The 14347-nt window shown below is 64.3% G+C and overlaps 1 protein-coding gene across 1 annotated transcript; it reads right to left on the reverse strand.

Annotated features, from left to right (window-relative positions):
* Positions 1–1966: 1966 nt before the first annotated feature.
* On the reverse strand, positions 1967–8504 carry TNNI1 (troponin I1, slow skeletal type). Its single transcript, XM_036277538.1, has 9 exons — positions 8476–8504; positions 5900–5928; positions 5301–5304; positions 4727–4768; positions 4159–4290; positions 3987–4076; positions 2999–3175; positions 2213–2322; positions 1967–2028 (listed from the first exon to the last, which is right to left on the reverse strand). The coding sequence occupies exons 2-8, from the start codon at positions 5908–5910 to the stop codon at positions 2215–2217; spliced, it is 564 nt and encodes a 187-aa protein (XP_036133431.1). The 5' UTR covers positions 5911–5928; positions 8476–8504; the 3' UTR covers positions 1967–2028; positions 2213–2214.
* Between the last annotated feature and the right edge of the window lie 5843 nt (positions 8505–14347).

The raw sequence follows: 14347 nt of genomic DNA on the forward strand, positions 1-14347 counted from the left end.
AGCGCCGAGGTTTTTGTGAGCACGGAGTGATACAGTTCCGACGGAGCATGCGCCAGCCACGCTCATGGTTGCTGAAACAGTGACTGAGAGCGTGGACGCCCACAGGCTGCGGGGTGAGTCCTGGCCCCTCCGTTTCCTGGCTGAGTGACCGTGGAAAGGCGCTGACCGCTCTGTGCCTTGGTTTTCCCATCTCTGAAACGGGGGCATCCCAGTCCGTTTCTCAGAGGGTGGTTGTGAAGGTGGGGGCCCAGCTCAGCTCTCCTGTGTCCAGGCTGGTCCTCTGGGTCCCCACGCGAGAGGAGACGGGAGCGGAATCCTGCGTTTCCCAACACCGGGCCTCCCCCCAGGCCCACTCCATGGCTGCAGCTGAAGTCCCAGCCGCTCCCCAACTCGCTCTTCACCCAAGAGAGCCCTGTGCCAGAGCCCCCTGCCCTGGTCCCTGGGGGTCTCGCAGGCTCAGCGCTCCTGCCTGTGCCCTGTGCGTGGTCCTCACCGGAGGTGGGTTAGTCCAGCCCTCCCCCAAAGGGCCCTCACCTTGGGTGTGTGCCGCCGGCCCCACCTCCCGCCCACAGGCTCTCTGCACCCAGGTGTTTGTTTTGAGTCAGGCCTGGGGCAGGTCCCCCATCTTGTAGGGCAGGGTGGGGACCCCAATCTGCTGGGGCCCCAGGTCACTGGGTCACTGGCAGAACTGAGGTTTGGCTTTGGATCCTGAGGCCCGGCTCTCCCAAGGGGCGAAGCAAGGAGCCCAGGCCAGCTGGGAGGAGCCCTGGAGGCCGGGAAGGGAGGTTCCTGGGGCTGCCTGGGCACGAAGCTCCACCCCCATCCTCCGTGGCACGGAGCGCCCGTCGGGGGGGTGTGTGGGTGTCACTGGGCGTGCCTAAGGGTTTCTGGGTCTCTTTGCACCCCTGCGCTGCTGGTACCTGGAACCCTGGCACACCCCCGGCTCCCCCACACGGCCCATTACTGGTCCCTCTCTGACAGCAGTGAGTGGCCTTGGGAGCCAGACCCTGCCCCGGCGGGTAGTTGGCACTGCCCTTTGCACTCAGCTTCTGGAATTTATGACAGACAATAGTCTGGGGGCAGAGGGCAGGACAGGAGTGTGCTGGTGGGTGGAAGGGGGCACCTCCTCTCTGGGATCAGAGAGCCCGGGGGCCCAGGTCCGGGACCAGACATTTCCTCTGTAGGCGGAGCTCAGACGTGTCCAGCACAGACACTGAGTGTGGGGGCCAGGAGGCTGCCCCGGTCCCCCCATCCACCGCAGCAGGCTGGCACCCCTCACGGGGCTTTGGGTCCAGATGTCGGTGGGATGGAGGAGGTACAGACCCTGCTGCCCCGCCTTGGTGGGTGACCAGTCCAGGAGTGTGAAGGAAACAACCTGGACAAGGATGGGTGCTGGGAGCCCGCCAGTGCGGAGGGCCCAGGGACCCCCAGGGACAGGTGGAAATGCGCCACCTGGTGGTCAGATGCAGAACCACCCTGTGCCTGCAGGACGGGTTGGGGACCTCTCAGCAGCACAGGGAAGGGCCCAGGCGGGCAGAGGAAGGGGCTGTGACTGAGGCCGATGGGCTGGGAATGCAGAGGCCCCTCTTGCTGGCTGGAGCCTGGGGCTGTTTGCTAAGTCGGGGCTTGGCCAGCTGTGCACCCGGGAGGTCTGGGAGGTGGGGGTGTGCCGTGTGAGGTCACCGGGACACGCAGAGGGATCCTCAGGGGATCTTAACGGCGCCGATTCCTTAGCCCTCATTCCGACCGAGCTGCCGACGGGAGCCACACAGACCCCGAGACACTGGGACACTGGGGGTTTAATAGAGGCCATCATGGTGTGGCCACACTGCATGTCATAGCAGCTGTGGAGGGGGCGGCAGGGGTGGGGGGCTGGGCGAGGTCTTCAGACACTGGTGTTCTCTTCTGTGTGTCCGCTGCTCCCAATTCCCGAGGACGGCTCTCAGGGGGGAGGGGCAGGGTGGGGGGAGGGCGCAGAGACAGGCAGAAGGACCATGCAGGGTGCCCAGAGCCCGCGCAGCAAGTGGCCTGTGGGGACAAAGAGGCGGTGGCCTTCAGTCCAAGTGACCTGTGTGCGTCTGATGGAGCCCAAGGCTTCTCACCCCAACGCGTCCCGGGCTGCACCATCGCCCACAGGGGCTCCCGCCAGCCTTGTCCTGGGTCCCTATCCCCCTTTAGACCAGAGGGGCCCCGAGAGGAGGGGCCCAGGTACCTCTACTGTGAGGTGGGAGACTTGGCGGCATCAAACATCTTTTTCCGGCCCTCCATCCCGGACATGGCCTCCACGTTCTTCCTCCAGTCGCCCACCTCCACGGGCCGTTCCTGTGGGCAGACCACGCACTCGTCAGACTCACTGGGCCTGCGGGGCGGAGGCTCCCCAGGTGGTGGGGGTTACAGATGCTCTCCCCCAAGGAACAGCCCCGCCTCGCCTCCGGGCCCCCAACCTCCCTCCCGGTCCCGCTCTGCTGCTCGAGGCCACCGCCTCCAGGAAGCCCTCCTCCTGCTGACGAGGCTCCTTTCCCTTCACCAGCAGGTGGGCTGGTCCCCTCGCTCCTTAGGAAGCTCCTGGGGCCACAGACCATGTCTTTCCTCCACACTTCCGACCGACCTGCTCAGCTCTGGGCACAGACGCCGTGGCCTCAGCCAGCGGTGCGTGGCTTGCTGAGCGAGATACCAGACCCGGTCCCCTAACGTCAGTGCTCCCTCGTGCTGTGACCATGATGACCTGCCGTCTGTCTTCCTTAGTGACAGAGGCAGTGTCCCTGGTCACCCTCATCTCCACATCCTCTGCGAATTTCACTCCTTGGTCTGGCTTCCGTGCGTCCCTGGGAGCGGTCTGGGAAGGGACCAAGTCCTTCTCCCGGAACAGACGGGTAAGACTTCGTCGCTGGCCTCCCGGGGAGTTCTAGAATGTTCTCCCAGGAGCGCCCGGGCCTGCCTGGGGCTGTGAGGGCGCAGCAGGTGCCGGCCGCCTGGCGACCGGCTCTGAGGCCCTCACCTTCTCGGTGTCCTCCTTCTTCACGGACTTCAGGTTGGCCCGCAGGTCCATGGACACTTTGTGCTTGGAGCCCAGCAGGGCCCGCAGCATGGCGTCCGCCGAGACGCGCACCCGGCGCAGGGGCGGGCGCTTGAACTTCCCGCGCAGGTCCAGCACCTTCAGCTTCAGGTCCTTAATCTGCAGGAGGGAAGCACTGGAGATGGGCCCCGGCGCCCTTCTCGAGGGTCTCAGCCACAGCTACGCCCGACTCCCCAGACCCTCCGCGACACGCCGACCACCCCTCTCTTTGCAAATGGCCACGTGTGTTTGTTGAAAAACAAACAAAAAACGGAAGAGTAAATGGACAAAGCCCCCCAGCCTCGCTGCCCCAGGGGCTGTGAATATCGGGGCAGCCCCGCGGGGGGTGCTGCTGACTCGGCCCTCCCCACCGAGCCATCAAGGGTGCAGCCTTGGTCCCAAGTCCTGCCCCTGGGGAATGTCCAGGGCGTGACCTATGGGGAGATGAGTGAGTCCCCAGATATCCTGCTGATGAGGAGAAGTGGGGAGTGGCTGGGGGACCCCCCTGCCCCTGTCCCTGAGGGAGCGCCCAGCGAGCCCTGCTGTCCACGCCCTGAGCCGGGTCTGGACAGCCAAGGCAGCACTAACCCCGGAGTGTGTGACGGGGCCTCCCTGAACCTCAGTGTCCCCCTCTGCGAGCTGCCGATGATAAGAGCACCGGCTCCCTCCGCAGGCGGGCAGGGGGGATCAAGCACATGAAGCCGCCCTCGAAGGCGAGATGTTGTTAACAGGCGCAGGGTCTGTGTGGGAGTAAGAGGGCGGCCCTGCCAAACTGAGGGGCGCGTGCGGCCGTGAGGAAGCCTGTGCTTTTCATCTGTGTGCTGTCTGGCCATCCAGCCCCTTGGGGCCAGGGCGGGGGCGGCCAGAGCGGCTGCAGAGCGGAGGGGGCCTGGTCCACAGCTGGGGCCTCCCCACGCCCCTCCCGACTCACCTCCCGGGTGTTGTGCAGGCATTTGGCCTCGATGTCGTATCTCTCCTCATCCACGACCTCCACCTTGGCGTGCAGGTCCCGGCACAGGTCCTGGGGAGGCAGGGGTGAGAGGGTGGGAGGGGCGTCCTAAGGCGAGGGGCCCTCCCCAGCCCCACCCCAGGGCCAGGCTCACCTGCAGGGCGCTGAGGGACAGGCCACGGGTCTGCAGCGTGGGGATGCGCTCAGCCAGGTAGCGAGACTTCTCAGCCTCGCGCTCCTCCTGCTCCTGCTCCCAGCATTCCTTGGCCTTGGCTAGCATCAGGCTCTGGAAGGGACGGGCCTGGTGAGCGGAGCCCGGGCTCTGCTGCTTCCCACTGGCCTTGGGCCCGAGGGGAAGGCGGACCCCAGGCCGGGCCGGCTCAGGCCTCAGTCGGCCCCGTGGGCTCCGTGTCCTCAGGCTCTGGGGGAGTGTGCCCGGGAAGGTCACTGAGTGTCGGGGGGTGTGCGCTGCCGTGTGAGCAAACACAGCTTGACCACACGCACTGGGGGTCCCGCCGCCTCTTTCCCTCCCGGGCCCCTCCTGCCCACGCCCGCCAGCTTTGCCCACAAAGCTCCGAAGAGAGACTCTCACCACAATGAAGCAAGTCTGCCTGCCCTCCCCTGGCTCCCCACCCCGCAGCTGGGCACTGCCACCTCTCAGGACCCGGGGGCTGCCGGGCCCGTCCCCCGCTCCCGGCCCGGCCCCTGGCTCCCGGCCTCACCTTCAGCAGCAGCTTGCGGGAGGCGGTGATCTTGGATTTTCTCTGGGGGTGAGAAGCGGGGAGGCGGGGTGAGGCAGAGGCCACAGAACCGAACGCTGGGGCCTGGCCAGGATCCGTGTTGGCCAGGGTCACTGTCGTCACCCGGAACCCTCCCCGCAGGGCCCCGTCAAAGCTCCTCTGTGATTTAGCCAGAACTGTCGAATCCGAGAAGGCCAAGGGGCCGAAGCCCTGGCTTCCCGCTGGCTCTGCTGCGCAGGCGTCCTGGGAGCCGCTGAGGTCCCATGGCCTCTGTGGGCACCTCCCTGCTCCCCTGCAGGTCAGGATGCTGAGGCCCACCCGCTCGTTCAGGGCATTGGATACATCCTTTGACGAGCAGCAGAGAGGTGTTTCGGCATCTGGGTGGGAACACCCCGCAGCCTGGGCTGGCCCAGCTCAGAGGGGGTGACCGGGAAGGGGACCTGGCTCACTGGGCCCCCCCCCAGGGCCTCGACCCACGCTCTCACCCCCAGTGCCCACTCCGGCTTCCCGAGTCCGAAGACTCACCCAGGGCACAGACACCCCGAGTCTCACTCACCTCGCTTCAGGCGTCCGTCCCAGGAAGGGCCAAGGAAAGAGCAGAAGACAAGAGCGTGAACGAGACACATCGCTCTGCGGCCAGGGGACCGTGTGGGCCAGCGGGGCGGGCGCGGTGACGTCAGGGCGCCAGGGAGAATCGGGCCTCGGGCAGGGGCCGTTCGAGGGTCCCAGCAGAATGGAATACAAGCCCGTGGCCCCTGGGCTCCTGGAGCCTCTTGTTGGGAGGCATCCCCGTTGGGGGGGGGGGGAGGGTCAGAGAAGCCTGGACGCTTCCGTCTCAGGGCTCCTGGTAAATCCCCAAAGCTCCGTCCGTCCATCTGTGGGGCCAGCATGAAATCATGGCCTGGCACATGCGACCCGTTGGACCGATGCAGACTCTGAACAGGCCAGAAAGGTCTTCCCCAGGCAGCTTGGGGGCATGAGTTCTGCTCAAAGACCCGGTGGGTGTTTGGGAACACTGGGGACCCAGGTACTCAGGACTGATCCTGTTTTAGGATCCGGCCTTCTAGGGAACTGCTCTGGGGAGCGAACAGAGGGACCCCAACTCTGGGGCTGGAAAGGGACTCGCTCGAGCTCAGGATGGGGGGGTCTACTTACACTTCCGGCATGGTGGTGGGGGGCGGCACCTGGGGGAGCAGAGAGTCATTGAGGAAGGTCACAGCTTCCCCCAACCTCCCCCACAGGAGAAGGGTAAGCCGACAGGAAGGAAACCCCGGCGGCACGAATTCCAGGGAGTCAGGAGGGGTGGACACTGCATTTACCCAGGGGCACTGTCCACGCTGCGCCCAGGATCACTGCCGGGCTGGCTGCCTGGCCGGCAGGGTGGCTGGCACCCTGGGTGGGCCGCGAGGAGGCCCTGGTGGGGGACTGGGCCAGAGGTGGGGCAGACGGCATCCTGCCCTGACCTTCGCCCTGACCTTCGCCCTGACCTTCCCCAGGCCAGTTTGCCTCTGCAGAATCCAGGGCTGGAGAAGTCGTTTTCCACCAACACTGTGCTCTCGGACCCTTGGTTTGAACCGCATGTCACTTAGCAAAACGAAGTCCACCCCTGAGCAGAAGCACAGGCTCCCGGAGTTCCCAGGGGAGCACGGCCCTCCCTGAGGACCCCTGGCCCCAGAGACAGCTTGAAGCCCCTACCCAGGGGATCCTGGGGCCCCTTTACCCTGGAATTTGGGGTTCCAGGCCTAGGAGGGGACCTTGAGGCTGTGAGTGGGACATTCCTGAGCCAGGCCTGACTCCCACACTTGCCGGGGCTCAGACACAGTGAGGGGTGGGGTCGGCACGAGGTCAGGGCAGGACAGCGGCCTGAGCTGGTCACGGAGTGAAGGATGGGGGACCAGTGTGCGTGGGGGCTGGGGCAAGCAGAGGCTAGGAGTTTGGATTTGGTCCAAGGACCTGGCCTGGAGCAGGGAGGGCGGAACGCAGAGTAAGATGCGCGGCGGCTGCCCGTCTGTCTGACCACCCTCCTTCCCCTTGGGGCCATGAAGCGTCCTCCCTCCATGAGCAGGGCTGGGCCCCGTCTCCTGAGTCTCCCATAGGTGACCCCTGCCTCCAGCTCTGCTCTGCTTTGGGGGTGCAGCCTAGGGGGTGACCCAGCGTCTCAGCTGTCACCCTGGGCACAGAGGGAGAGGCAGGTGCCAATCCGTCCATCCATTCCTGAGATGCTTGGCTGAAATCAGATTTCATCACCAGCTGTTTGTTCTGAGGGCTCCACTTCCCCAGAGATACCGAGAAAGTCCAAAAAGAAACCTGAGCCGGGGAAGAACCACCACGGTCTGTCTGTCCATCATCACTGCCCTCCCCAAACGCCAGTCCCGAGGTACCAGGCTTCAGCCCGGTGTGCCCCTGTCTCCTTCCCGGGATGCACCTCCCCCTGGGCGGGCACACCAGCCTCAGAAAGCCCCTGTCACCAGTGTGGGGCCCACCTGCCCAGGCCAGTCCAGGCCTCCTGCCAAGCTCTAGGGCCCGCCCCACTGACAAATGCCAGGCCCAGGGGTCCCCAGCCTGTGCTGTGATTCCCAGCAGACGGCCCCCTGACAGGTCCCAAGGAAGACGGGCAGGGACCTGATAAGGGCCCAGGATGCAGATAGCGGCCAACAGGAGGTCGGAGGCCCGCATTCCTGCCCCCACGGTGGCCACAGCAAGAAGACAGCCAGAACCCACAGGGAGGGGAGCCAGGGTGTGGCCCGGAGCCCGCTCGCCCTCCCTGGGCCCCGGGTGAAGGCTGTAGCACTGGGCTGTGCCTGACTGTAGGGAAGGGACTGGGCTCCCCGCATACCTGGTGATGACACACGCACTTCAAGTTAGGCTCCTATTCTTCCTCCCACGCCCCACCCTGACCTGGGACCCAGTTCAAGGGCATCTGGGCCTCCTGGGCTGCCCATTAACAAGGGTTGTACCTCGAGCTCTGAACTGGACCGCCTCGTCTCAGCCCTGCCGTGGGGCTGTCTCCAAACCGTGCCAGGAGGCGCTGCCTTGAGCCCCCCTGCAGACAGAGACCCTCCCCACCCCCAGCCACAGAGACCCCGTAGAAGGTGCCCGGTGGGCACAGACTCTCACATCGCAACCCCTGATGCCATCTGCCCCTGCTCCTCAGGGGCCAGAGCGGTGCCCAGGGGTTGGCAGTCTCCCCTCACTCTCTGGTCCTGCTGTCTAGACAGGCAGAGGAGCTAAGCCTGCGCCTCAGAGACAAAGAAGAGGCAAGAGGTTCCTCGGTCAGGGCACCTGGGGTCCAGTCTTCCAGCTCCCGAGCCCCCCTCACCACGCCGCCTCCTCTGCCCACTGCAGGCGTCGCTCACGCACAGTGGGGCCAAGCTCTCCCTAAACTTCCACCTGCAGCCCCCGCCCCCAATGCCACCCCCTCCCCCAGGTGCCTTCTCCCTCCTGGGACTGCGGGTGGCCCGGTGTGAAGACAGAGCCCCCGGGGCTGTGCCCTGGGCTCCTGGGGCAACCAGTGCAGAGCTCTGCCCTTGGCCCTGAGCCTGGGTGGGCAGGAGAGTCGCCACCCAAGGACGAGCTGTCCTGGGGGCCCGGAGGTAGCTCCCCCAACAACCAGCTGTGCCAACAAGAAAGGCCCTTCTTCCAGCTCCCAGCCCTCTTGTTCTCTGCTGCCCCCCACCCCATTCTGTGTCCGGGCTCGAGGGGGCCTGAAGTTGCGGACGGCAGACACTCACCTGGGTGTCTGTGGGCTTCCTGAGCTGGGCTGGCTGTGTCCTGCGGCTGATGGCAGACTGTGGGGCAGCGCAGAGGGGAGGCTGTGAAAACTTCAGTCCACAGCAACTGGCTGCTAAAAATAGACCAGACCCACCGCCCCCTCCCACCAGCACCTCCCAGAGCAGACCTCATGCTGCCCACAGGGCAGGCCCAGGACTTGCAGACTGGGGGGTCTTGCAGACTGGGGGGGGGGTTGTAGGTGGGGGGCCTTGCAGACTAGGGGGGCTTGCAGATGTGGGGGGGCTTGCAGACTGGGGGGGCTTGCAGACTGGGGGGGCTTGCAGACTGGGGGGTGCTTGCAGACATGGGGGAGGGGCTTAGAGACATGGGGTACTTGCAGACATGGGGGAGGGGCTTATAGACTGGGGGGGCTTGCAGGCATTGGGGGGCTTGCAGACATGTGGGGAGGGGCTCAGAGGACACACAAATCCTGTGCACACAGAGGCCACCAACCAAGTAACAGCAGCACCACCCAGGGAGCCGGGAGTCAGAGGGAGAGAGTGGACAGGCAGACGCGAGAAGGAGCGGTGATGGGACCAGGTGGGCAGCAGGCCTGGGGGAGGGGACTGTCTCAGTGACCCTCCACCTCTTACAAGGAAAAGGAAAAGTGGATGTCAGGCCCCGAGGTCACACTCCCCATGTTTCGGGGACTCTGCGGCGTGAGCTGCTGCTAATGGACTCAAGCAAGTGTCCAGGCTGAGCTGACGTGGCCACAGTAGCCCACAGAAGTCAGGGTCTGCAACCACCCTGCACCCCTCTTCCATAAGGGTGTCCGGGAATAGAGGTTCCCCCAGGTCTGGACCTCGGGGAGACTGTCTCCCCTCTCCTGCCCCCTTTGTCCCCAGCCACATGCTGACAGGTCGGCACCTGTTTACGGGGTATTTTTAGGATGGTTGGTGAACACATAATACCCACCCTATAGTCAGAGAAAGACAATGCCCGCTATGTTAATCCTGTGGCTATTATTGTCGGCCATCTCATGGGGCAGAGCCCGGGCTGGGCCAGGACAAGCGGATACTGACCCCTCTCAGAGGCCAGAGAGAGGCCTGGCAAGCAGGTCTGGGAGCCCAACAGGGTCCCATTCAGTGAGGGAGAGAGCTTGTGGTCAGGTGTCCTGAGGAGACGCACCCACATTGCCCAGGGGTGAAGACCCCGCTCTCCGGACTGCGTGGCGCCGGACGGCCGCCAGGGAGAAAGACAGGGTCTGGGACGGCACGGGGGCTGGAGGGCAGGGATGGAGAATCGGGCCAGGGAGCAGCTGGGGTCAGAGAAGGAATTCGGGCCCAGCTGAGTCCACTGGAGCGAAAGGCATTGCTTATGATGTTTGTAGTTTGGACAAGAACTTTCGTACAAAACCTTCCCTTGCAGACAAAAACTGGTTGTCTGTGTGGATCATCCTGCTGCTTGAAAAAGGACGATGGGGAGGGCAGGCTGACCCACACGGGAGCAAAAGGGGGTCAAAAGCACCCCAGACTGTGGGGAGCACGATCCGCCCAGTGGACCCTCTGCACGAGAGCCACGGGGATCCATGGACTCTGAGGGTTTCAGGTGTGAGTCCTCCCCAGATTCCACCAGGGCAGAGTGGGGCGGAGGCCCTGTCCCTGGTCCCAGAGTCTCCTCCCAGGATGCGTGGAGCCACGGGGCAGGGAAGGCAGTGTGTGGCCCGGGCAGGGGAGCCTTGTGAGGCCGTGGGTGTGAAACCAGGCCTGGTCCCTTCATGGCCCGCACCTGTCAGCACAACCCCCAGCATTGTCTGGGTAGCGAGGAGCCCAAATTAGCCAGTGACCAAGCCCAGGAGCATCTGTCTTCCAGGCTCCCGCTGCTGGGCCATGGCCTCCGGGACAGCCGGCCACAGCCCCTCTGCCTCCTCGGCCACCCCCACCCGAAGCCCCACCCCTCTGCTCCAGGACCAGGTTTCCTGGGGCTGAGTCCCGAGCCCAGGTCGGGCTGCAGGCTCAGGGCGAGAGCAGAAGGAACAAAGGCCCAAAAAGCCATCACCCCTCAATTCTCTGCCACAGAGAGCCTCACCGTCAACGCCTGGGGCATCAGACACCGAGCAGGCGGGGGAGTCACCAGAAGCACCAGCCCCAGGAACTGTCCCAACTTCACCCTTTGGGAAGCGGGGTGGTGCGTGGGGCTGAGCTGGGGTCCTGTGCACGGCCCCGCCTATATCGCGTGGGGCGAATCCCCAGCACATGTTCGCTCTGGGATATTCCCACGAGGCGGGTACCCCATTCCACGGCCGAGGAAGCAGGGCTCAGAATGGCTAAGCAATGCCCCCCACGGTTCACGGCCGAGGGGGACAGCAGAACTGGCGCCGGGGTCTGTGCCCCTACCCAGCCAGGGGAGTCTGGCCCGGAGCTCAGGCTCGGCCATGACATCAACGTTCTTCTCCGCAACCATCAGGGCGGCTCCCCTGGGAATTTGGAATGAGCAGCCGTGGTCTCTAAAGCTCCATCAAACTCATCCCAACGTTAAAAACTGTAAGCGATGCTTTGAATGGCCGATTCTCCACGAGGCTCGCTGTGCGTGGTTCGGCTGCTTAAACACTGTATTCGCACTGTTTACTGGGCTGAGATACCCTGAGGAGGAGGCCTGGGCGGGGCCAGGGCTGGGTGAGTGGCAGCTTGAAGGGCCAGCTGGAACAGAGAGGCTGGAGGGAGGGCGGGTCCAGGCAGGCTCCAGGCTGGAGGGGCCTGGCTTTCAGCTGGTGTTTCTCACACCCTCCTTCAAAGCCACCTCCCCACACCCACCTCTGCTGCCCAAACCTGCTGCCTCCCTTCTGCCCTTCTGCCCGAAGCTGCCAACCCTTCAGCTCCACCCTGCCACCCCGAGTCCTTCTCCCCTCAGTCCAGCGCTGTGATGGAGGGGACTGAAGGCTACCCCTCCCCCAGGTCCCCCGGCGATGCCAGCTGGGCCCTCAAACCTGAGACCTGGGGGCCAGGTCTTAGCAGGTCCCTGCAGACCAGATTGCGTCTCCTGAAATCCCATAATAAGCAGGTGGGGTTAGGGGCTGGGTCCTGTAGGGCTGGGGGTGTGGGGCACTGAGGTGGGGAGGGAGCTAGCAACCGGGGTGCACCCCATCCTAGAAACAAGCAGCATGTGAGCGTCAGCAAGGCTGGGCCTGGGAACCCAGCTCACTCTCTCCCCGTCCTGCCTCCCCTGCCCTCCCCCACCCAGCGGCACCCACCCCAGGTCTCTCTCGCCAGCTCCCAGCTTGCCTGAACCTCCACCCCTGCACCCGCCTAGCTGCGTCGTGGGTTCTGCTTCTGCACCTTGGAGACCGCAGGGTTCCCCAGCAGGAACGCCTCTCCCTCCATTCTGCCCAGCCCCCTGGATGCCGCCCTTCCCTCCAGGCCTGCTAGGAGCCACCTCCTCCAGGGAGCCCTCCCAGACTGCCTGTCTCCCCAGCAGCAGGCCTTTCTGTCTGTGTGGCTCACTGGTCCTAGGCACCTTGCCCCTTCTCTTCAGGTGAGAGCCTGTCTAGGGGAAGGCGATGGGGCTTCTGCTCTGTCTGCCGCTCCGGACTCAGCCTGGTGCGGGCAGGGCAGGCCTCTGCTAGCTCCGTGGTTTTCAGCCTGTTGGATGCGTCAGAATCCCCGAAGGGCTTCGTAAAACACACACTCTGGGCCCCACCCCAGGGTGTCTGGTTCAGCAGGTCTGGGATGGAGCCCCGAACGTGTATTTCTAACAGGTTCTCAGGGTGGGGGGTGCTGCTGGTCTCGGGACCCCCCTCTGAGAACCAGGACAGGTAACCCCTCAGCCCCATCCTTGAGGCGAAAGGCTTGACCTCACCCTGTACCACCCCTCAGCAGGGCGCTTCAGTTGGGCACAAACCACCCAGCGCACCTCCAGCCAATGTTCCTCCCCGCCCGCAGCTCCAGGCTCAGAGGACTCTGGGGGTGCCCAAACACTCCACCATCCGCTCATGCCACTATCTGTCCGACCACACTGAGGGGGGCCCCTGTGTCCCAGGCACTGACCCAGGCTCTTTCTGTCATCTCAGCCTGGTGATGGCCTTGGGCACCCGGACACAGCCCCTCACATTCCCCGTCCCTCTGCCTGCTCATACACTGTTCCTTCTCCCCGTGCTGCCGACAGGGAGGGACAGAAATGATTCTCCCCTTTGTCAGAGGGGAGGATGAGTGAGCCCTGGAGCTAAGCAGGGAGGTGAGTCAGTGGGGACAGGATCCCAGCCATCCCTGGGGCCAAATCTGTGTCTGGGGCCCAGCACCCCCTGCATCAGGCGTGTGCTCAGCTGCCCGTTCCACGTGGTGGCTCAGGTGCCTGCAAGCCCCCCACCCATGGGTCACACCCTGAACCCCACATCTGCTCCTCCAACCTGCTCCTCCTCCTGTTCACCACGTCACAGGTGATGGCACAGCCGCCACCCTGGAGCCAAACCAGAATTCTGAGCCCCCCCCCACCCCCGCCCCTGCTCCCCAGTCCGCTCGGCGTCCAGTTTCACCCTGCTCCGGGAGCGGGCTCCGATCGCCGGCTCCACCTGTGCTCAGGCCCTGCATTTTGAGCAGCCTCTCCAGGTGCCCCCTGCTGGGGTTCTCGGTCCAGTCCTGCCCCGGCCTGCTCCCAGGAGCTGGAGGGGAAGTTCTGTTCGTCGCCACCAGAGGGGGCATGTGGGTACGTGTGCGCGCTCGCGCATGTGTGACGGAAAGAATGAATGGGACTGACTTGTGACCTAATAACTCTGATGGGAGCGTGTGTGAGACAGGGAGTGGCTGCCCGTCTGAGGAGGTCCCTTCTCTCCATCCCATGCCGCCCGCCCCCACCCCATGACGAGCAGTGCCAAGTGTTTCCGTCCCAGGCCCGCCCCGCACTGGCTGAGCCTCCCTGCCCAGGTCCTGTCTGCACAGGGTCAGCTCCAGGGCCGATGCTTGGAGAACCTCGAACAGCTTCTCTGACCACGTGTTTGGAAACGCAGTTGCTGGAACCCCGACGTAGCCGGCTAGGTGTCCCCCTGAGGAGTTAGGGGGTAAGCTGTTCCTTGCTTTGGGCGCGGGTTAGAACTTCCTTTGAAAACCTGTGACATCCCAGATTCACACAGGTCATTGGGAAAGTCATCAGCTTTCACACACATCCATCCCAGGGCTCAGAGGCCCTCTGAATGCACCCGGACACCTCGGAGGGGTGCCTGGACCAGCCGTGCACAGCTGTCCAAGGACGCATAGGTCCTCCCTGCAGAGAGGGGGCACTGTGGCCCCTCCCCGCTGGGCCTGCGGGGTGATGCTGATGAGGAGGAGCCACACTGGGGCGGGGCGGGGCTGGGAGGAGCAGACCGCCTCCCAGCGTCTCCACAGAAGGAAGGTATGAGCTATGGAAGGGCATCCCCACTGTCCCCTGTTTAAGGCGCCCACGTTCCTGGAGTGCCCAGGGAGCCAAGTTATTTCACAACCCGTGACAAAACAGTGTTTATTCTCACCAACTCCCCGTCCTAGTGTGCAACCACGTCACAGGGATGGGGAGGCTCAGCCCCCAAAGCAAGGGGGTGAAATGCTCCGTGACCGTCCCCACGCCTTGATAAATGTGAATTCCTCATGATTCAGATACAATCCAGACAGCAGGTGGCCTTCCTCTCCCGCGGGGTTGTCCATAGGAAGATAATCCCCAAACATCTGTCATACATGTAGTAACATGTGCACTTTGGTGCTGATAAGATGGTGAATCTGCTCAGAAGGGACTCACAACAGGCTTCACTGAAGTGGGTAACCCTGAGCTGGGTTTTCAGGAGGGATAGGAGTTCCTCCGGCGACCGATGAGGAAAGACAGCAGAAGCCCAGGATAGGCTGAGCAGCGACGCAGTGGCATGGAGGAGCG

Source organism: Molossus molossus, unplaced genomic scaffold (genome assembly GCF_014108415.1).
Source record: "Molossus molossus isolate mMolMol1 unplaced genomic scaffold, mMolMol1.p scaffold_m16_p_23, whole genome shotgun sequence".
NCBI lineage: Eukaryota > Metazoa > Chordata > Mammalia > Chiroptera > Molossidae > Molossus > Molossus molossus.